Source organism: Felis catus, chromosome B2 (genome assembly GCF_018350175.1).
Source record: "Felis catus isolate Fca126 chromosome B2, F.catus_Fca126_mat1.0, whole genome shotgun sequence".
In the NCBI taxonomy this organism is placed as follows: Eukaryota; Metazoa; Chordata; class Mammalia; order Carnivora; family Felidae; genus Felis; species Felis catus.
This window is the reverse complement of record NC_058372.1, coordinates 26,447,519-26,471,514: the sequence shown is the minus strand read 5'-3', so window position 1 is coordinate 26,471,514 and position 23,996 is coordinate 26,447,519. Positions and strand designations below refer to the sequence as shown.

The 23,996-nt window shown below is 36.7% G+C and overlaps 1 protein-coding gene across 3 annotated transcripts in view; it reads right to left on the bottom strand.

Moving 5' to 3' along the window:
- GMDS (GDP-mannose 4,6-dehydratase) overlaps positions 1–23,996 on the bottom strand; it is a 629,071-nt gene that overhangs the window by 466,988 nt on the left and 138,087 nt on the right. For all 3 annotated transcript variants that reach the window (XM_045057196.1, XM_045057197.1, XM_003985853.5), the window contains exons 2-4: positions 11,534–11,578; positions 2,808–2,895; positions 839–948 (exon numbers count right to left, since the gene is read on the bottom strand). In XM_045057196.1, coding sequence (XP_044913131.1) covers positions 839–948; positions 2,808–2,895; positions 11,534–11,578 — 243 coding nt within the window. The remainder of the gene's footprint in view (positions 1–838; positions 949–2,807; positions 2,896–11,533; positions 11,579–23,996) is intronic.

Below are 23,996 nucleotides of genomic sequence, written 5' to 3'. Positions count from 1 at the left end.
CCACAGTTGGGGATATAAAGGAATACAATTCTGAAGTAAGACTGCTGAATTCATTCATTGAACAGAAAAAATCACTGATAGATTCTCTGATTTGGGGGGAGAGAGGGACTGTTTTAACTTAGAGTTATTTGCTTTTATTTCTAAGCTCCACTGTCCTGATTGAATAAATATCTAAATAGAATGCATATCATTCCTGGCTTCAGATTTCACTCACTCAAGTGAATATAACAAAAACTTGAATTAAAGAGATTAGTAGAGCCCGAGGAATGGGCTACTCAGGTTTACTGCAATTTTTTCCAGAAAGAAAAACTAAAGAGAGGTAGGTAGACTACCGGAGAATCTGAATTAAGGGAAAAAAAATCAACATTAGCTGTATCATACTAAGGAGACAAGAGGCTTTTCTTCCCATGATTTTTACTACCTATAATAAAAATTTAATTCAGTTAATTTTAACATATTATTTAACTCAAAAATATTACTTTCTCAGCCAATAGTATAACCACTACCAAAAATTAATATTAAAATAGAAGTTTTATTGAGTTACATTTTTCAATATTTTAACAAAACACTTCATTCACAATGTGATTTGAAATGGCAGAGAACAGACTACAAGATCAATCCAAAATAAAGGAATACTGCTATTTTAATGTTAGCAGTAAGATTTTATATCATTCAATAACGGAATAAACTTCTAAAAAGTATTAGTATTTCTATCAGATTCATTAATTAAACTTGAAGACTAGGAGCAGTGCCTGTATTATTGTATTAAGAAACAACAGACAAAATACAGAACAACTCAAGAACACAGCAAAGAAATGTGACTGTGAAAATGGCTTACTTTAACATGGCTCTGGGCTCCAAGGTTGTAGATCTCCGTAGGCTTTACTTCATTAATGATCTTCACAAGGCAGGTACTGTCAGTGAGATCACCATAGTGCAACTTCATGTCTTTAGAATTCAAAAACATACCGTCAGATAGAAGAAAACAACAAGAGCCCAATTTTTAAAAATATCAAAATGGAAATGTATATTCTAAATGTCTGAAAACCAGACTGGTTTTGGAGTAGCAGAGAATAACTCTCATCTTTAAAGAACCTAAAGAGTAGAAAGCTATTCACATGTGTTGCCTATGTCTAAAAATCCTAAAGAGGATTTTTAAAAACTCAAAAGAGCGTTTTAAAAAAATCATATCAAGGGGCACCTGGGTGGCTCAGTTGGTTAAGTGTCCAACTCCATTCCAACTCAGGTCATGACCTCACAGTTTGTGAGATCAAGCCCCACATCAGGCTCTATATGGACAGCAAGGAGACTGCTTGGGATTCTCTCTCTCCCATTCTCTCTGTTCCGTCCCCCACTTCTGTGTTCTCTCTCTCTCGCTCTCGCTCTCGCTCTCTCATACACACAAAATAAATAAACATTTAAAAAATAAAAGATTAATTAATTAATTAAAAAATAAAAGTCATATCAAGACAGAAGGCAGATATTATACAATTAATGAATCTTATGGTTCCCAGATAGTTGTAAGGTATGTTACATAAGAGTGATATTCAGATAAAGAAAATCTCACACTAATGTATATATTCTCTAAAGAACTCTGTAATACACTAGGTAATAGTGAATCAGATGCTTTTATCTGGTGATTTTTAAGTTCTTCACAAACATGAATCCTTAAGCCATCCATGAAATGAGTGATGTAGTGACATAATTGATTAAATTGATTAAAGAACAACTGGCCTATTCTAACCCTAAGTCTCAGTAGATCTGTACACTGACTTCATTACTATAAGAATTTGACACATTGTAGATGGGCAATTTGCTAGCTTGATCTTTACATTATTTGTACATAATACTAATCTATGTTTAGATCCAATGGCAGTGCCATTCTTCACTTTGCACAAAAATGATCATAATTTTCAAGGAGGATGCACTAAATAACTAAATATAAAGGTGAAAAGCCTTTAGTGGAGACAACTAGATCATCTTCCTGATGATGTCACTACTTGTACAAGTAACCCAAAACTCCAAGTATTCGATGCTCTGAAATGAATACAAAATGACTTATGCTTTACAAACTGACGGAATCATCCCTGCCAGCTGGAAAAACTGGACAAGCAGAGCCGGCTGAACTTGGAGTTTAAAAACCCAGTGTCCTGGTCCTAGCTCTTTTACATGGTGTATGACCTCAAATAAAGTTACAACCTCCCTCTGCCTCCATTTCCTTATCTGTAAAATGGTTTCACTCACAAGTTTAGGAGCTGCTGTAAAGAGCAAATGAGAAAACTCTGTGACTGTGCTATGTAGACTATATGGCTACATTCAGGCAATTTTAATAACAAAAAAACATGCAACTGCAATGATCTGCAAAGCAATTAAATATAGTTTTGATTGCCATTTGTTTTTGGACCTGTCTTCACAATTTTAAAAATTAAATACATGTACAAAGATTACTTGGCTTGATTACATTAGACCAAACATAAAAAGTAAAGGAGTGTTCTGAGAATATGGACCTGATCTTACTTGAGGGGGTAAGGACACCTGGAGAAGGGCAATCAAAGGCATGTCTACTCTTGGTCCCTTGAGCAGTATCACCTGACCAATATCCTGTAACAGACTAACCAAGATGACACTGTGGCCCAGGGGCAGCAAGCAATGGAAGGGTTTTCAAAGTATGCAGATAGAATTCAACACAGGCAATTCACCGGTAAATAATTGCAACTTGATGGGCTTTGAGAAAAATGACATCTGAAAATACCTTATCATAATACAGGAAGTTATAGAAAGAAATTTTAGTAAAGAAAATGACTTACTTCCTTCAATATGAGCCTGGGGGTTCTTATACAGATGTTCAATTCGACCTGTATTGAATGAACTGGATCGCCGCACAATTCCATGGACCTTCATTTTTTTATAGTGTGGAAAGAAAAGAAATTATAAACATGTAATGATGATTAACAAGCACCTCAAAAGTTCTTTTGTTAATGCTTACCTTGTGAGAAAAATAACTATTATTTATAAACATTATTATTTTTAAATAAACATTATTTTTAATTTGTTAGAAATAGTTCCACTGCTTACTTTCTCCCCAACCACTGCCCACCAGCCACCAGCATGGTGCCTCCATCTCTCTGTGGTGTTTTCACTGGCAATCTCAACAAAAGTAATTAGATAATTATGCGACTTCACAGCAAATGCTTACTTACTGATACTCAAATGTCTCCTTTTCCAAACACACACACACTTAGAACCCTGCTGCTGACAAAAATATCTCTTGAGTTTGAAACTGAAGACAGACCATGCGAGGCCATATCGGTAAAACTGCCTTGCAGCCTCTTTAACACAAAGCATGAGGCCACAAGGCTCTGATGCCACCATGTCCTTCCAATGTCCTCATTATAAATAAATATATGGGTGCACTAATATAATCTGGCAGCAACTCCTATAATGCAGCTTTGTGGAAAAGTAAGAACTAAACAGCACAGATTAGGAACAAGACTTATATACGACTAGATTTAACACATGAAGCAAATTCAAATAAAAAAAGGATTTTTTACTTTTTAATTTTTATCTTTGACTTAACCATAATAAGTGTGACAGTGGGATAAAGTCCTTGGAACAAGAATGCATACCTGTCTGATACCGAAGAAAAGACTATTTGTGTCTGATACATAAGAGAAATTGTTCAAGACTTGGTCTCACTTCCTTCTGGTGTCAAGATTGCTCCCTTTGTGTTGCCAATGCTAATATGAGCTTATGTCACCAGCTGCCCAAGTTCCAGTTCTACTGGTGGCAGTTTTAATCCTTCACCTATTTTAGAAGTGTTCCTTCTGAAGTTGAGTAGTCTCATTTGCAGCTGAATACACTTCTATATTTTCACTCAATCGTTTTCTGTCTGTTTCAAACCAAAATTAATCCTTGGCATGACTCAAATATTCCAAATTGGGGGGGGGGGGGCGGGGAGTGGAATTATAAGCACATAAGACTTTCTTTCAAACAGAAAGAAATGTCACCGTCATTTTATACAGCATACATGAGAAATTAACTTCTTCAAAGGATACAACACACCCACAATTAATAATTCTGTTGGTTAGTTGCTTTAGCCAAAGAGAAAAGCACTCATCCACACTATTTTCCAAAAGAACTAAACCCAAGAAAATTTGGTAAAAAGGAAAATACTTTAAGAAGGGAATATCTCAAACTTCATTGACATCTCAGGAGGAAAATGTAGGGGCACCTGGGTGGCTCAGTCAGCTGAGCATTCAACTTTGGTTCAGGTCATGATTTGGTTCAGGTTCATGAGTTTGAGCCCTGAGTCAGGCTCTGTGATGATAGCTAGGAGCCTGGAGCCTGCTTCATATTCTGTGTCTCCTTCTCTCTGTGCGCCTCCCCCACTTGCACTCTGTCTCTCTCAAAAATAAATAAGCATTAAAAAAATTTAATAAAAAAACAATAAAATCTAGGAAACACTAAATTGAGATTTGGGTACACATATCCATTTCTTAATTTGAAAGTAGAGAATAACACATCAAGCCTAGAATTATTGTACTTCATGGTCCAATTTTTCAGGTTGTAGCTTAATTGTAAAGTTGAACTGTTCTACAAACAATTTTAACAAACAATTTCAGCAAATAATTTTTGTTTAATAAAAATCAAGTTCACATACATACTTATACATAACAAAATTGGTATTGACCACCAAGTTATTTCTGAAACATAGATTTCTCAGATGTAAGTAGAGCTTTATTTCATTGGATATAAAGGAATTTCTATGTTCTAAAGACAACTGAATTTTCATAATGAAGTAATAATAAAAATATGATTTAGTCTATTTTTTCTCTTGATCGCTGGATTCTGGGTAAGTCACATATTCCAACAGCCCAAAACAAAGAGCAACTCCTTATACATACACAATGCATATAAGCTTTAAAGGCTCTAATAAAAATATCAAATGATACTGCTGGATTCAGTACGAAATCAGACAACTACACAAAGTCACAGCAAATGAGTAACATAGGACTTTCTGTCACACTTATAACCAAAAGCATTAAGCACTAAGTTTTTTTATAACACACACACACACACACACACACACACACACACACACACACACAATGTGTTTTAATTTCCCCTACTCCCAACTTTTGGTATGTGTATACAGGGAAAGAAAGACCTGCCAAATGCTTAATACATGACAGCAAGTATTATTCTAAGAACTAATGAAAGCTGAGTCTGTCTGCTTCAGAGACAGGTGAAATACAAACTTTAAGACAAGCCAAAATGTGTGCAAACTGGATAATCTAGTTAAGAATTTGAGATTAGCAGCTTTCTCTTTACAGAAGGGATGTATGCATGGTTGTTGTTTGTTTTTATAAGGATTTTGGGGGGAAAGGAGCTGAGGAGTTAGGAAACCAAACTGAAAAGATAAATGAGCTGAAAATGACTCCATATAAACTTAATCAAAATCACTATTATGTTATAGTAGTTCAAAAACAAAATATAATTCCGAAAAACCGATGTCTTAAATAGAAATAAGTATTTTGACAAATAAATTTTATGTTCCATTTAACTAAACGATGAAAAAAAAATTTCGAGTTCTCTCAATGTCAGAACAAAGTTAATTTTACTTCAAAACCTAGACTCAGATAAGGCAATAAAACAGAGAAATGCTTGCTCATTTCTTTATTTATTACAATCACAAAAACCGAAAATTGTTGCCACTGGATTTCAAATCCTTCAGGATGTTTGTTATTTTGATCAAGAAAACAGAAAAATTATAACCACTAGATTTCAAATTCTTCAGTGTCTAGATTTCTCTTGGAGCCAAGGAAGGATGCTTTCCCAGGTATGTTTAATACTACTTGCCTTTTGAAAAGCATAGATAATATAGGTAACATCAATAGCTAATATGTACATGGCAATGACCCCTGTGCCAGACACTGTTCTTTATAGACATTAAATCACTTAATCTTCCTAATATTATTAGGATTATAATACAGTGCCTGAGAGGACAATGCCTGAGATCACACAGCTAATATACGTGGTAAAGTTAAAGTGTATACATGGTTCATTCTACCAACATTCAGTATGTTTCAAAATGAAATCCATAAAAACTTTTGCCTCTTTTCACCCAGAAAAATTATTTTATAGATTCTCACCAATCATGACTGGATGCATAGGAACTCCATGTTGTAACAAATGATCTCCCAGATAACAACTGGATAATCCTTATATGCTATTTTCTTTCTGTTTTCCTGATACTCCCTGGTTATAATTCCTTTCCTAGAAGGAAAACCCACAATTCACCTATTCCTTATTTTAAATTTCGATATGTTGTATTGTAGTTGTTACCATGTTATTTAATATAAATTTTTCGTTTACTCCCAGATATATTTTAGCTTTTAAAATATATACATATTATTAAATATATATATATATTTACTCCCAGATATATTTTAGCTCTTTAAATATATAACTTTGACTTTTGTTTTTCTGGTTTTTCTGTGTTTTGGGGTACAAAATAGGTACAGAAGTATGTTGCTAGCTTATCTGCTAACAGTGATTACAGAAAGGCACTTGAAACTTTCATAAGAAGTTTCACTTCTGTCAATGCTCCTTTTCCCCTCATGGCAAGAAGGAATACAGGGATAGGATCCTAGGAAATGTTAACAGGCCTACCTTTCACTAATGCTAATTAATGAACTAGATTAAGGAGCCTTCTATAAAATCTCTATCCCCTGGCTTGTCAGCATCAAGCACTGTGTCACCTTGTTACTCTTATATCAACCAAAGCCCCATAGATCCCACACAGCTTCTCTGGACTGTTTTCCATCTTTTTGTCTCACCTAAATCTTCAAGACAATCTTAGGAAATAGATGCATTTATTATCCCCATTTACCTAAAAAACAAAACAAAACAAAACAAAACAAAACCCTAAGTCTTAGAGAGGTCCAGTGACTTGCCCAAGGCCACAGAGCTGCCAATGGCAAAGGAGGAGTAGGAAACAGGCTGTTCAGTGTTCAAGCCTAAGGACTTCCTCACCACTGTAAGCTGGACCTCCTTGTTCACCTTCCTGGCTCTGAGCTGGCTGACAGACTATAAGGGAGAATTATCTTTTGCACTTTAACAACTGTAGAATTAAATATTTGAGGTTTTAAAGGGTGAATTTCTATAAAACCTGACAATTCTGAATTTCCCTCATCATGATATGGCACCTATATTCTATAAATAATAAACAAGTGTGTGATTCATTCTCTTTAATGTTTAATGTTAAGCAAAATTCAAGAAAAAAGCAACATTAAAAACTATAAGTTTAAAATTTTAAATAGAGTCTCTTCTCAATGAGAACTGAACCAGGAATAAAGCAATCCTTTACTTTCTTATATCATTCAGAGCATGATCAAATGCATGGATTTCAGTGGCCACATTAGAAGTCCAGGGCCCACTGCTTCAGGAATCTAATATGTGAGGTCACAGAAGGTAATTAACAATAACTAATCAGTTTATTAATATATGATATTCCTTTTCAAGTCATATGCAAATGTCTATCTTTCCTTTAAAGTTAGCCAATCCTGGGGCGCCTGGGTGGCTCAGTCAGTTAAGCAGCCAACTTCGGCTCAGGTCATGATCTCGCAATCTGTGAGTTCGAGTCCCGCGTCGGGCTCTGTGCTGACAGCTCAGAGCCTGGAGCCTGTTTCGGATTCTATGTCTCCCTCTCTCTGACCCTCCCCCGTTCATGCTCTGTCTCTCTCTGTCTCAAAAATAAATAAACGTTAAAAAAAAAATTAAAAAAATATAAAGTTAGCCAATCCTTTTGTACTCTGCTTTTTTTTTTTTTTTTTTGACTAAAGAAAAGTAAAGGAATATATGTAACTGTGCTGTGTTAATTCTATAGATAGGATTTGGTTTTATCTACATGGCTCCATCATCATTACCTCACCAACCTGTCTCTGTTCTTCAACCGGTTGCTCTGCTCCAGTTGACTACTGCTTCTCTGTAGAGTCCATGCCTCCCCCTCTTCATAATGAAAGGCTGACTTTGCCATTACTAGCCAATTAAAGTTTGCCCCTTTCTGCTCTAGGAAGAACTCAGCCTCATTATCAAGCCTATTCACAAAATCTATGGCTCTTTTTCCCATTGCTTATTTGTTCCTGGGATATACTCTGCTACCCCAAAGCATATTGTTTCCAGTTATTTCTGATCCTAGTGATATTCCTTATACGAAGCATAAATTCAAAATAATATGATAGCTCAAAGAAGCAAAGCCCCACAAATTAAGGTGCCTTAAGAAATTCTGTTCATCTTCACCATGTGATTAAATGATCTCATTTGAACCTTTAGTTGTACTTGTTCTCAAACCGTAAGATCCAGGAGAGCAGCCATCAGTCACACCTGGGGGCTTGTTAGAAAGGCTGATTCCCAGACCCCTGAACCAGCCATCCGCATCTTAATGGGGCCTCTGGGTGGTTCTGATGCATACTACAGGTTGAGAACCTACTGTGTTAGAAGTCTGTGCTCATCCAAATTGCTGATGTTGACCCTCTGGAATCAGATACAGACAAGTGTCTCCTCTTATCCTAGTGCATGCAATTTACTAGCCCTATTATTTTGCTCATGGTCTTGAGCAACCAGGGGCTGCTGGCTGATAACTCAGGAAAACTTCCAATGCAGCCCCTTTGAAAAATGACCCTCATATTTACTTCAACCTAAACACAAAAAGATGAAGTCTGTGCCACTATTAGATTTCCCTTAATAGCTTATCCTACAATTATATCCATGTCTTAAAATTGAAGACAGCAGCCTATTAAAATTGAATACAATATGGATAAACACCCTTTCATTCCCCTATTCCTACAAAAGTCGTATTTCCCCTGGACTATGAAGAGGAATCATTTCTGATTATGCTTTGTAGCTCTATACCTTCTACCTGTACTGTCTGTAGTATCTCCCTCTATCAATTTATGGATCTCACTCCTAAATCTCCCTTCCCTGGTCAATCATTGTTTCAATGATTCATTCCTCTCATTAACTGTGATTTGCCAAGTGGACCTTCTGTTGCGTTTATCATAATCAAATATGCTGTTATAATTTCAAATGTCAACGTAAAAAAAAACATTTGTAGCTCACCTGGCAGTCCTAGGTTCTCATTATATTTATTTCTATGTCTGTCAACCATTTAGGAACATCTTCTCAAGTCTGCTAGTTCCTTAACGAGCCACCTAAATGGAGCTTCGCATGTCCCTCTGCAGGTCTTCTTCCCAGCCATTTCTAGTAATACTAACAGCAGCATCATGCTGAGACCGTTCACCATCTACCATATCGAGATTAACCCTAGGCCCTATCACTAGTCCACCACATTTTCACAGTGACAACTCCACCTCACGCTGCCATGCCTGCTCCATTTTCCTCTGGGCTAGCTGTGGCTACAACTTGTTGCCACCATCCTCACCCATGTCTTAGTCCCCCATGTCCACCTTGGAAGTAAATTTCAACACCACACAGCTTAAGCTTTCTGTCTGACATATCACCTCACTGTTCAAAACTGCAATGACCATGATGGGGTTCAGGACACGCTACCCCAAAATATGGCATCTTGGTGTATGGAATATTTTAAGCTGAAGGAATGTGAGAAAACAGTAGAAGCAGGAAAGTCACTCTAACCTTCCCCCTGCTCTTCTCCCCTGCAACAGTCACGACACCCTCTAGTGAGAGGTATCCACCCTACAACTGGAGAAAAGGAGCATCCTTGTCTCTGAAGACAAGGGGATAGCAAGAAGAATTCAAATAAACAAATCTTGTTAAGTTTTCCCCTATTTATTATATTCACATCATACTGCCTGACCTGTCATATTTCTCCACGACCATCCACTCTCCATCGAACCTAACATAAACATACCTAGCCTTAACAGTTTCTTTGGATCTTCATTTCTTTATGAAGGTTTCCATGTCACATAAAACTTACATTAAATAAATTTACATGCTTCTCAGTTTAATTTTCAGACCCAGACAGGGACCCTAAGAGAGTTGAGGAAAAATTTTTTCCTCCTCCACATTAAACCAAAAAAGATTAACAGGAAGAACTTCTACAGTTTTCTCAAACTCCTTCTATTTTCTCCAACTTCCACTATTTTCTCAAACTGCTTCAGCTTAAAATATTCAATATGCTGAGGTGCCATATTTTGAGGTAGCACATCCTGAACCCCATCAACTCTTACTCACAAATTTCCTTCTCTTGGTTCACTTGATACACAGCCAAATCACTAACTCCTCTCTAGCTACCAAACACCTCTCAGCCAGTGCCAGCACCTGAAACAGAGTAAGTCTCTCTGCTATTCCTTCCCTTTTAGACTTGCCAAAGCACTAAGTTAATGTAGTCTAAATAAATACCAGTCTTTATCTAAAACTAACTCTTCTATATTACATATGATCTACTCTAAAATTCTCTGCTTTAAAGAATATGTATTTATCACTCAATTATTATAGGAAATCTTTGCATATGAACATAAGTGCACATGTACACTTTCAAAATTATAGTTGTCTCATTTTGATATTTTTGCAAAATATAAAACTAGCTGGCTAGGTAAGGAAATAGAAGGTGCTAAACATATCTGCTATTACTTCTTAAAGTCTAAAAGTCAAGGCTCTCAGAAAAGATTATGAGTTATAGTAAGAAAGTTAGTTTCCTTTTCAGCAAATCCTGTTGGCATTTAGATGCCAAATTCCTTGCTGTTGTTTTTCCATCTGCCCACCATGCACATTTTTTAAAACAGTACACCTACAATTAGAATAATCCAGAGAATCCAAATTTATTAACATAAACACTCCCAGATCAGCCCAGAGCATATGGGTCACTGTATAGGTTTTTCTTCTCTGTGTAACATGAATTTACATAGATGTATATATCTGAGAATTGTTCTTTAAAAAGGTAAGATATATACATGGGGTTATATCAAATTCAATATGTAAAATTCCGGTTTCCTTTAAGGAAAGCAGTCAGTGTTGAAGGAGAGGACAAAAGAGGAGAAAAAGATGACGACAATGATGATGACGCCAGCAAACCCAGAAGTTTCAGCCTCCATAAAATATATGGCTGCCTATTAGAAAGCAAAAACCTCTGAGTGTAAATGTTTCATTCAAGCTTGCCAAAGATCAGCTTAGTTTTTATTGCTCTGTGCAATTTCCGAATTAAGTGACTTCACTGCGAGACTTTTTTTTTTATGTAACACATTACATCATAAATTAACCCTAATAATATTATAGCTTTTAGCTTACACAGATTGCTGTTTTATCTAAGAATGTGGGAAGCGTGCAAAGCAGTTAAACACTAAGGAACAGGGGGAAGCCACCAGTGCTCACCAACAGATAAATAGCACAATGAGCTGGCATGGTTACAAGCCAAGCGGCACATTCTTCCCCTGATTTTGACTTGTTATCAGAGTTTCAGTGGAAAACACACACAGGAGGACTACGGCAGAGGAAGCAGGAGGCCACTGCGTCCAAGTGATTCCACCAGCCTGTGCTTGCTCACTGAGTCACTCACCTCGTAGCCTTTCTCCAGCAGGAACTCAGCCAAGTATGAACCATCCTGGGAAGGGAAGGAAAATTGACAACTGTCAGATTCATCATGGCGAGGAGAGAAGGCAGCCAAAACTGAGAGTTTTGAGAAAAGCACTGAAGAGGCTATATGAACTTAAATTAAGGATCATGGCAACCAAAATAAAAATAATACAGATAATGATGGTAAAAACAGAATAATGATCAACTTTCTACTATTCCTTGAGCATTTTCATAGACATTATTTCATTTGAGCACCAAAGCAGCACAGTAAAATGTTATCATTGTCCTATTCATGGAGTAAGAAACAAAATCTGGGGAGATAATATGGGGCAACAGAGAGAACATGACACTTAAGATTCACATGGATTTGGGTTTAGGTTTTTCCACTTTACTATGCAAAGTATGTGTAGCAAAGCAGAAGTCCTTGGTACTACAGGAACATACAGGAATAAGACTAATTCTGGGTGGTTGTAAAAAAGGAATCACTGGGGAAGAATTAGATGAGAGCTGTGGGGACTTGGGGAGAAGGCAGGTTGAGTGTGAGGAGGAGGCAGGGAGCACTAGAGTGTTAATGTTATTGAAAAAAGACATCATAGTGGAAAGGAGGAAGATGAGTACTTTCGTGGGAGAAGGCTTTCTAGGCACTGGTGGGAGTTGGCTTCTAACTCAGGGGTTCTGGAAAGTTCAGCAACAAAAGACTTTTGGGGGAGGGGGATAAACACAATCAGATTTGTGTTATTATCACTGAATGTGTATGCATACACACACAAACTTTAAATAAAAGAAGGATGTTTATTTTTTACAAAATAGAAAGAATGCATCTTAAATCATGCAGTTAATCCCTACATTAGGATGAAGGTATCTGACTAAACACAGAGATTCTCGACTGGCTTTTAATAACTCTTGTAAAAATTTCTAGATAAGGAAGAGTGTCATTTAAACTAAAATATTTCATGTGCCAGGTTTAGGGAAAGGAAGTATGAGAGTCTTCTAATAAAACTATTAAGAGACCAAAAGGTGAGAAATCACTGTTCTAGAGGTACTATAAAAAAGCTACCAGCCTTGCTCAAAATATGAGTTGGATAGACATTTTGCAGTAAAACCTGTTAACTGCCCACCTGCTTTCAGCCTGGGTAGGTCCCCTCCATCCTATCCAGACTTAAACATAAAAATGGGAGGCTCCAACTACTGGATATTTGTGTACTCAAAAGTAGCTGGGGATATTTGGTTTCTTCACTTTGAAAAAGTTTACAATATCCCTCTGAGCTTCAAAAGTTCCTACCAGACATTCCAGGAAAAAGAAAAGTGAAGCAAGTCTTATTATTGTCATTAGTTGGCTTAAAGCTGGAATTGGAGACACCCTATGGGTCCTGAAAATGACAGGACTGCCAAAAGAGTGTTTACTACATTAATGCAGAGTCACACATAAATTCAGGCAGGATGACAAGGCAAGGTATACAAGGGACACATTTTGTGGTTCATTAAAACCACCAGCAGATTTTCTTCTGACTTGACATAAATATTCTGTTTTATAGACTCATGTAGAGAAGAGAAATTGTTTAACATATTCCTTTTCCTCTCAATCTTATGATTTACACACAATTACACAGTTTTTAAATACCCAACATGCAAACTAAATCAGATAAGAGGGCTGAACAATTCAGACTAGAACAGACCAACAGAAATGTAAGAATAATGAGTAGTCTTACAAATCAATCAATGAGAAAACAGCTTAATAGAAAAAGCATTTACAATAAGAGGCATAATTTTACAGTAGTCTGGAAAACCCTACAAAATATGAAGTTTTGTTTTGGTGCTGGTGTTAGTGTTGTCATTTTGAAGCAGGCAACACTATACTTTTCATCTTTCATAATTCCTCTTTGGAATAAAAATTTAAAGCGCTTTGTGTTCTACCATGGCTACATACAATTTTTAAAAAAAAAAAATAAGGCAGAGGTGAAAGTGCTAGAGATCCATGGGGGCTGGGAGGGCTGTGATTATTCAGAAAGCTGATGTGAAACAGACCTGATCGGGCCTGAACCCTGTCAATAAGGTCTTGTTCTTCTCACCCAGGGCCCTTCTCAAACTTTCCAACCACACTGGAACATTCTGAACCAGCAGGGCACTCACTTCCTCCTGACTTCCTTGCCAGGTCTCTCAAGTGATAGGGCCTGGGCTGCACAATGAGTGGGAAATGGAGCAGAGCAAAGGCTCTTGGTCTCTGGCCTAGGCAGCCCAGCTGGCCTCCCCTTGTCCTCTTCCCAGGCCCCTGAGGGGACTCCACAGGGAGACACAGTATCTAAACAGGCAGGCGTCAGCCAAGCCAACAAGATCATTTTTTCTGCCTCCTCTAGAAGAACAGGGTTGTTGGAGAAGGCTTCAATCAGACTAATGACTGAAATGTCATGGCAACTGAGAACCTATGACCAACATTAAAAATTCTGATTCTTAATCCCCCAGAAAACAAGGAACTAAATGAACTAAATTTCCAACTCACTTGCTATGAACACAATTAATTTGGTACAAATTCCAGCCTGGGTTCAATCCTTGTTATAGAAAACTTTTTAATTGGAGAGACAATGTCCCATTTGTGACTCTTTTACATTTAATTTTGCACACATTAAGGTAATTAAGGGTTTCCATTTTGTATTAAATGCTATACAGATCTGAGTAATCACCATGGCTATAACACTTTCAAGACACAAAAACATTTTCTATCTTATTCTTGCAAGAACTCAGCCTGGAAAGCAAGAGCCACTACATCTTAGGTAAATGAGGCATGTGAAGATAGTCATTTTGCCTAATATCACACTACAGAGGCAAAGCCAGGACTAGAATCTAAGTCTCCTGTAATTTTGACCTAGAAAACAACCTTCTTCCTCACCCTCCTACACCTGGGATCTACGAAAACATGTCAAAACCTAACAAAATAATGAAAGACCATAATGGGTTTACTTTTAAATCAAATTAATTTAGTCATTTTCCATTACACAGTGTTTTATGGATTAATCAGTGCTTCTAGTTTTGATTAAGTAAACTAATTTTAGAACATTCCAGAGCTCAGAGGAAGGAGACCATACACAGCACCTGAGATTTCTCAGGTTTTGTTTGGGTGTATGCTCCACACAGGAAACAGTATAATGTTGTTTGAAGATGGACTTGGATTGGCTGTGGATGTATTTACTGTTTGGTGCTCTAGAGCCAAGGAGGCGGGGCCAATGACCAAGGACCAAAAGTGCCAGATTTAGGTGTGCCTGATGCCTATAGTCCCTATACTTGGGTATCTCTGGTTTTTTACCTTTCATGGAGTATTCAGAAATATTTTAGATAAACACCCATAAAAATAAAGAGTAATTGCAAAAATTAATCCAATCCTATCTTGTTTTTAAATTTTTTTTTAATGTTTATTTTTGTGAGAGACAGAGAGACAGACAGAACATGAGTGGGGGGAAGGGCAGAAAGATGGAGACACAGAATCCGAAGCAGGCTCCAGGCTCTGAGCTGTCAGCACAGAGCCCAACGCAGGATTCCAAAGTTGGATGAGCCAAAGTCAGATGCTTAACCAGCTGAGCCACCCCGGCGCCTCTAATTCAATCCTATTTTGAATGTAGCATTAAAATTCCCTAAAATTTCACAACTATAAAAAGCTGAAGGAAGTAAATAAAGCTAACCCCTTCTCCCAATGGCCACCGAAGGCTATATTAAGCACCGACTGATCCTCTAATCTAGCCCACATCCAAGCACGTATGTGCCAGGCAGTCTACCTTCCTACAGAGGAGACTAGCATTTCTCTTTTCTCTTCAGACAGGAATGCACTTATAGTACAGAAGAACAAATGAAAAGGACACTTTCTTGTATGCAATTTGCGAAGCGGTTCCTCTGAACTGCATGCTAAATTATACTGTGTGTTTCTGCCTAAGAACCAATTGGCAGCTTCTTTGAACAGAATAAGTAGTATTGGGCTAAAGAATTCATGCCACTAACACATGAATTTCTTTGTTTAGACCATCTCAAGCATTAGGAAATAGAATATCCCTTCTGGAAGGAGAGAGAACACCAATTTATGCTGCCCTTTATGTTCTTTAATTCTACAAATTCTAATTACACTAAAATAAGCATCTTTTCAGCTAATAGCAATTACAATATCAAAGTAATCTGTACCTCCCCATAAAAGAAATGCAAACAGCTCAATGATTAATGGAAGATGCAGTTTAGAATTAGAATGAAAACTTCCAATGGGAAGATTAGCCACATAATATGAAGAATGCAGAAGCAGAATATACTTGAAAAGTATTTTCACTTGGCTCATGTTTGTAACACAAATCACTGCATAAAATCTTTGTCAAACTCACAGAATTCAAAAGACCATAGGGATTAATTAATCCAACTCTCTCATTTTACAGGTCAGGAAATTGAGATTCAAAACAGTTAAATGTTTAATGTAGAGTCACACAGTACGGAAGTAGCAAAATCTACACGCAAAAAATAGAAAGAAAGAAAAAAAAAAACAGTCTTCAACTCCCAGGCCTCAGAATTTTTCACTAAAAACTACTGCAAAAAAATGTAGGGGCACCTGGGTGGCTCAGTCAGTTAAGCATCCAACTCTTGATTTCAGCTCAGGTAATGTCCTCATGGTCATGAGATTGAACCCTGCTTCCGGCTCTGTGCTGACAGCGTGGAGTCGGCTTGGGATTCTCTCTCTCTCTCTCTCTCTCTCTCTCTCTCTCTCTCTCTTTCTGCCCCTCCTCCACTCACACGTGTGTGTGTGTGTGTGTGTGTATGTGTGTGTGTGTGTGTGTGTGTGTGTGTCACAAAAAAATCTAAAAAGAAGAGAATGGACTAATGTCTACAGTTGAGAACCAAGTAAAATACACTAATGCACTTCCAAGTGAAGAACAAGAATACAGCCAACAATTATCAGTGGAGTGAAAACTAACTGAGTGGTAGACAGGAAACGAGGATATTATCAATATTTAAAACATAAATAATTCCCAATTCCCATAGTCTTTTATTTTTTTAAAATGTTTATTTATTTATTTTTGAGAGAGAATACAAGCTGGGGAGGCGCAGAGAGAGAGAAAAAGAGAGAGAGATACAGAATCTTGGGCAGGCTCCCAGCTCTGAGCTGTCAGCTCAGAGCCTCATGTGGGGCTTGAACTCACGGACCGCGAGATCATAACCTGAGCCCAAGCCAACCTGAGCTACCCAAGTAGTCTTTCAAAATTAACAATTATTTCCCCATAAAAGCCACTGCCACAGAAAAACAGACTTTCACTTTTTGTGATTTACTTCCTGTTAGAGAGGAGCACTGTAATCTAGAAACGCTATCAACAAACTCTGAACAATAAAAAATTTATTGTGCCCAGCAGCTAAGATATTCTTCCTGTAACCACCCATTCCCTCTGACTATTTGCCAGGGAAAGAGCCCTTCAAACAGGTGTGAAGTGCTTGCACATACACCTCATACATATATATATATATATATATACATATACAGCAGCTCTGTTGCCAAACACAAGACTTTCCAGTAAACCATCATGAACTAGATTAAAAGCAACATTTTAAAAAGAAGCCAGATATCTCCAATAATCCTACATATGACTGTAATGTTAAGTCTTGTGTCCATGGTAAATTTTTTAAAAAAGATTTGCTGAAGAAAAAATATCACAAAGAAAAAAAATGACCTAAAAGGTTAATTTTACAAACATTTTTTTTTCCAGTTTGACAGGTTAAAAATGATGTTTTTCTTTTCATTTTTTGGCTAGTCTTAAGACTGAAGAGTTTTTTGTTTGTGATCATATATACTATTTCTTCTAGGAACTATCTATTCTTATTTTTTCTATTTTTTATCCACTTTTTTTTTTTCAACGTTTATTTATTTTTGGGACAGAGAGAGACAGAGCATGAACGGGGGAGGGGGCAGAGAGAGGGAGGGAGACACAGAATCGGAAACAGGCTCCAGGCTCTGAGCCATCAGCCCAGAGCCTGACGCGGGGCTTCAACTCCCGGACCGCGAGATCGTGACCTGGCTGAAGTCCGACGCTTAACCGACTGCGCCACCCAGGCGCCCCATCCACTTTTCTAGTAGGCTGTATTTTGCCAATTGATTTGTTCTTGTTAGTATCTAGAACACACATAAAATTAATTTTCCTCTCTCATATAAGCTACTCAAAAAAGTATTTTGAAACAGATTAACTGATTTTCAGTGATAGAACTCCCATTTAGCTGGTTTAAAATACATGTTCTTTTCAAATTGCAAATGATTGTTGCACGTTCTTGGTTTAATGACCAAAGAAGAATGCAAACACCAAAATATGAATTCCAGCTAAATTTGCACAACCCAGCATTTGTAATATTGTTAACTTCAACATAGTAAAATAAATTTCTGTAATTAGACAAATGCTTTAAGGAAAATGGGATTAAAGGGTTAACAAAAGGATGTAGAAAGGAAACAATTATTAATAAGGTATAGAAAGACAATTTTTAACTACATAATTAGAATTACAACACACACACACACACACACACACACAGTCCCAGAAATGTTTTAAAAAGCCTCGAAAGGAAATATAAAGGCATTTTTTAACAGCCTAAAGTGTGTTTGGGTGTACATAATACGTAGACACATCAAGAATGAGCCAAACTTTCATCTCTACATGAATATAAGTATGCCCAAAGAATACTGTATCCCACTGACTAGCTTTCCTTTTTTTAATGGGTAAGCTCCTTTAGTTTGAACCTCTGTGTTTTTCTCTCTCCCACTCTCCTATTCTTCACTAATGCTGAAGTTTTATCCTTCAGAGATTAAAAAAAAAAGTCTTCACATGACTTACTATTACTACAAATAATATTAATAACAATAGTAAGTGCTTATATACCACTTAGATAAGATATGCCAGACATGCACTAAATGTTTTACATTCATTAACTTTCAAATAGTCACAATAACCCTATGTAGTTGGCACTATTATTATCCCCATTTTACAAATAAGCAAACTGAGGTGAGCTGAGACCAAGTAACCTGCCCAAGATGTCAGTAAACAGAAAAAGAATTTGAAATATATATGTAATCTACACACACAAACACACACACACACACACACACACACACACACACACACACACACACGTAATGAATTATTTATGACAATTTGTTTCACTAACAGGATCAATTACCCCATAATGATGGACAGATGTTTTAACATAAAATTTGGTCACTAAACAATTTATTAACAACATGAACTGTCCCAGATTAGTAATATCAAACATCCACTTGGGCCATAGGTGTTATGGAATAAAGGACAGGAAGGAAATAAGAGATTTAGTCCATGCCCTATTGCTCTGAGAAGTATCTGGGAAGCCAGGCATTTCCTGGCCTAGATAGGATTATGCTCCAACACTGGCTCAGACCTCCACATTTCACATACATCAGCAAACACACACGTGGACAGATTGAGAACAGTAACCAGGTAACCTGTGCAGCTAATCAAAATGTTCTGCTATCAGTGAACACCAGTAGATGCATGAGTCATAGACAGAGGGTGGCAAGGCTGTACAGATAAAAGAAAAGCTATGAAATACTACCATATTGACCTCTTCTATACTGGATGGCAGACTTCCCTGGAGAAATAAATCATCACACTTGAGCATGAAATCAAGGTGGGGGGGGGGGGGGGGAGGAAATACAAGAAACATATCCCTGTCAAAATCCCTTTAAATATCTACCTAACTGGCCATTCAGTGCTGGTGTGAATTAACTCCTTTCAAGTTTAGAACAATATACTAACTGAAAGTTTTTATAACTCAGCGTTCCAAATACATTGATAAAGATTTGGACAGATCTGTAGGGAAGTTAATAATAAATCACCAGTAAACTTCATGCTTAAATAATAACTTCTTTGTAGTAAATATATATATACAGATTTTGAAAACAGAGTTCCTCTCTTTCCTTTTCCCTTTCTCATTATCTCTCAAAGTGACATTCTATACAATTAAAGCCTGTTTCTTTGCAAACTATACGCTTATGTAGTTCTATTCATTCAAGTGATTTATACAGGAAAGGATTTTTTACAGGTACTCAAAACTAAAACAGTGCTATACTTTGTCCAGTGTTCAAGTCCATGCTTAATGAAAAACTTTAAATTTCTTTGTACTGAAAAGAGAAGAATTATGAAATTTTAGTATTTACCTGATTTATTAACACTTCCTTATACATTTCTTTTTATAATTTGTGTCCTGGCTAAGGGAGGAAGACGAAACAAATGTCCTTTTGTTTACAGCTTTAAAAAGGTCATAAATAACAAAAGAATACACATATATTGATGTCTCTATCTTTCCCTATCTTACTGCAAATTCATTTAACAGGTTGTTACTAAAATGTCACTGTTGGTAACAAGCAGAGTTTAACTATTTACAAATGTTCTTTTAACCTAATTTCTTTCAGGGTTAAGTTATTGGCACAATCTAGTTAAGACTGTTTCTAAAATATATACTATGACAGAAATGTCACTTATAGGCTCCCTGATGCATTTCAGATCTGCTCTGCAACCATGGAATATCCATCACCCTGGAGATATTGTAAATCACTGAAGAAAGATACAAAATATGAACTGTGATTTACTGTGATTTACATAACTTGAAATCACTGAAACAGATAAAATTCAAGCATATGTACACAAGTATAAATGGAGAAATTTGTAAGCATCTACCCCGAAAGCTGCATATCATAAAACTAATAAAGCCAACTAACTTTAAGAGCCAGAGGACAAAGAACAAAGTATTGTAGGAATGCCGTAAATCACAGAGGTCCTACCATGAACAATGTTGATTCCCTGGATTGTCCGGTCTGTGGGTAGGTTCAGTCCATCCAGTTTGTGGCTAGGAAATCTCTCCATTTACTTGTTAAGTTGTGCTAATATTGTGCTTTGGGTTCTACCACCCAAAGAAGTTATTAAAAACCATTTGGGGGGGGAGGGGGAATCACATATTTAAAAATATGTGCCTCCACTGTGCTTGCAACTCTCTCTCCAGTGTCACTGCCTTTTAGGCTACACAATCTAGGTGTGTTTCTAGATATTTCAGCCCTAACATAGAAACAGGGGGGATAAGGGGCACCTGGGTGGCACAATTAGTTATGCGTCTGACTTTGGCTCAGGTCATGATCTCACAGTTTGTGGGTTTGAGCCCCACATTGGGCTCTGTGCTGACAGCTCGGAGGCTGGAGTCTGCTTCCTATTCTGTATCTCCCTCTCTCTCTGCCCCTTTCCTGCTCGCACTCTCCTTCTGTCTCTCAAAAATAATAAATAAATAAATGTTCGAAATAAATTAAAAAAAAAAACAGAGGGATAAAAGGAACTCTTTGTGAGATACTGAGATGACAGTTTGAATTTCTTCAGCACTTACGCTTTAAGTCGTTTTTATCCTGTCGTTTTGCTTTATCTTACTAACAGCAGTGGAGCTTAGTTCTTATTCAACCCTAAAATTTTTAAAATCTTGACTTAATACGACAAAAAACATTATCAACATTGCGCTCGAATGAAGACCAGAGTTTTGTAAGGGCACACAGGGGCAAGAGTACGAGGAGGAGTGGAAATTCTCTAGGTGAAAATCAACTCCCCACCTTGCTTACAGCAGCACCAAACTCCAACTTCCCAACATTTCCAGAGTCTTAGACTGAAAACCAGGTGTCTCTAGTTCAGTCTTACCTGATCAGATGCACCTTTTGGTCTAATCTTATAATACTTAAATGTCTAACTATTGATTTGTTTCCCAGCTAGTCTCTCACCTAATGTTTATGACTTTGGGGATATTTGACTATATTTTACAGATTTAGGTTGTACATTTGAAACAATTGAGAGGCTTTTTTTGTACCACAACTCTATGCTTAAAAATCCCATAAGCGATCACGTTTTAATTGATGTGGTTAACTCAACCTTATGTTGTGTTACATTTTTCAAGATATTTATTATTATTTCTATCAAAATAATAATAATGTATATTTCTAGGATTCCTATGGTTGCTAAGCACTCTAAGATATTTTTCCCATTTATATCTCTCACACCATCCTAGTAATGCAACTGATATTATCCCCCCCTTTTTCCTGATTAGAAAACTGAGGTTCAGAAAACTTAAATCCCAGGGTACCTGGGTGGCTCAGCTGGTTAAGCATCCAACTCTTGATTTCTGCTCAAGTCATGATCTCGTGGTTCATGGGACTGTGCCCTATGTCAGGCGCTGCTTGGGATTCTCTCTCTCTCTCTCTCTCTCTCTCTCTCTGCGCCTTCCCCCACCTCTCTCTCTTTCTCTCAATAAATAAACATTAAAAAAAATAAAGCTTAAATCCCTTGTTCAAGGTCACAGAGCTAGTTAGAGAACATGGCAGAATATGAAGCCAATTTGTCTAATCCTAACTACAGTGTTATTTCCTAAATAATTCTACTTCAATCAAAATAAAAGTGTTTCAACAAAAACAAGAATCTAATAATGTCAGTTTTTTAAAGGTTTTCAATGTATATAAAAAATATATAAAAACTCAAAGCTTACTGAAATACAATTTTCAAAGTAAGTACCAATTACTTTTGCAATAATCCATGATTATGAATGTTTAAATAACTCCCTTTCAAGTATACTAAACAAAATACTCGTGTGTGTATGTGTGTGTGTGTGTGTGTGTGTGTGTGTGTGTGTGTGTGTGATTGTATGCATGCACATGTTCACAGACTCAAAGAGATTTCTATGCCATTATCCTGAAGATGAAAAAAAACCCCCACAGGTCCATACATGGAATATTAAAAGCAGATCCTGGGGCAATCAATCCACTGTCCTTTAAAAAAGGACTACACGATATGACATGGCAAATAAAAATAAGGATAAGATGGGGCACCTGGGTGGCTCAGTCAGTTAGGTATCAGAGTCTTGATTTCAGCTCAGGTCATGATCTCATGGTTCATGAGATTGAGCCCCATGTAGGGCTCTGTGTGCTGACAGCCCAGAGCCTGCTTGGGATTCTCTCTCTCCCTCTTTTACTGCCCCTCCCCTGCTCATGCTGTGCTCTCTTGCTCTCTCTCTCTCTCTCTCTCTCTCAAAATGAATATATAAACCTAAAAAAAAGAAGGATAAGATCTATTTCTTACCCCTAAGGAATTTATAATCTAGTGAGAGGACAAGGAATCAATACAACAACAACAATATATCATCATCATCATATTAGCGATCATATTAATGCTACCATTCATTCACTGTATACCTATGATGGGTTAGGCCAGCAATATATTCTGAGCCATATGTGTAACTTTAAATTTTCTAGTAGCCAAATTTTAAACAGTTAAAAATAGGCAAAACTTAATTTTAAAAAAATTATTTAACCCAATATATCCAGAATGTTATATCAATACATTAAGAGAAAATTATTAATGAGATGTTATATTCTTTTTTGTATTAAATTTTTCAAAATCTGTTATTTGACACAACACATCTCAATTCAAACTTAAATTTTCTTCAGAAGCACTTGATCTGTATCTAGATTTCATAAAATTGAACAACTGGTCATATCAAATCTTCTGAAAATTTAATACCAAAAAAAAATAATTTCCCTTTAATAACCATTATATACACTGGTACAACTGATTCAGTTTGTTTTGTTTTGTTTTGCTTTGTTTTAAGAAAAACTGATTTGACTTTGGAGCAAAAGGCTATCAGTTTAAAATCCGTATCTGTTCAGGTTAACTCAGTCTTAAGTATTAACACTGAATCCAAATGAGTATTTGCATACATCGGAAAGCAACTCTCATAGTGTTCTTCCAATTTTCTTTCTGGTTTTTATAGCCAGTTTATGTAATCCTATTAAGAGTTCAAATCTTCTACATATTGATTCATGTTAGAAAAACGTATAACTTCATTATTTATTTGTATTATAAAGATTTTCAATTTCAACATGAATTCTCACACCTCCCTAGCTAGGTCAAAAATAAACTTTTCCTTTCCTTACAGCTTCAAATTTAACTCATTCATAAGCAGTGTGGTAAAACTGAGAAAACATAAATCACACTGCCATGTTTTCTTTATAATTATCTGGCAAGCATCCCTTTCATTTCAAGAAAGAAAAGAAAATCTTATATTGGAGTAAATATTACAGCAATCTTTGTAAAACTCATTCATGACTCCACCAATGAATGCTGGCCAAGAGCGCAAGATCACAGCCTTGTCTGTTATTTCCTTCAACAGGTCTATGAACTGGCAATGATTCATATATTTGAATGTATAGATTGAAAAATTTTAACCAGTTATCTATGACACATTTTAAGTTTATTTATTTATTTTTGAGAGAGACAGAAAGAGACCACAAGCTGGGGAGGGACAGAGAGCAAGGGGGAGAGAGACAGAGAATCCCAGGCAGGCTCCATGCTGTCAGCACATGGCCCCACGTGGGGCTCAGTCTCACCAATTGT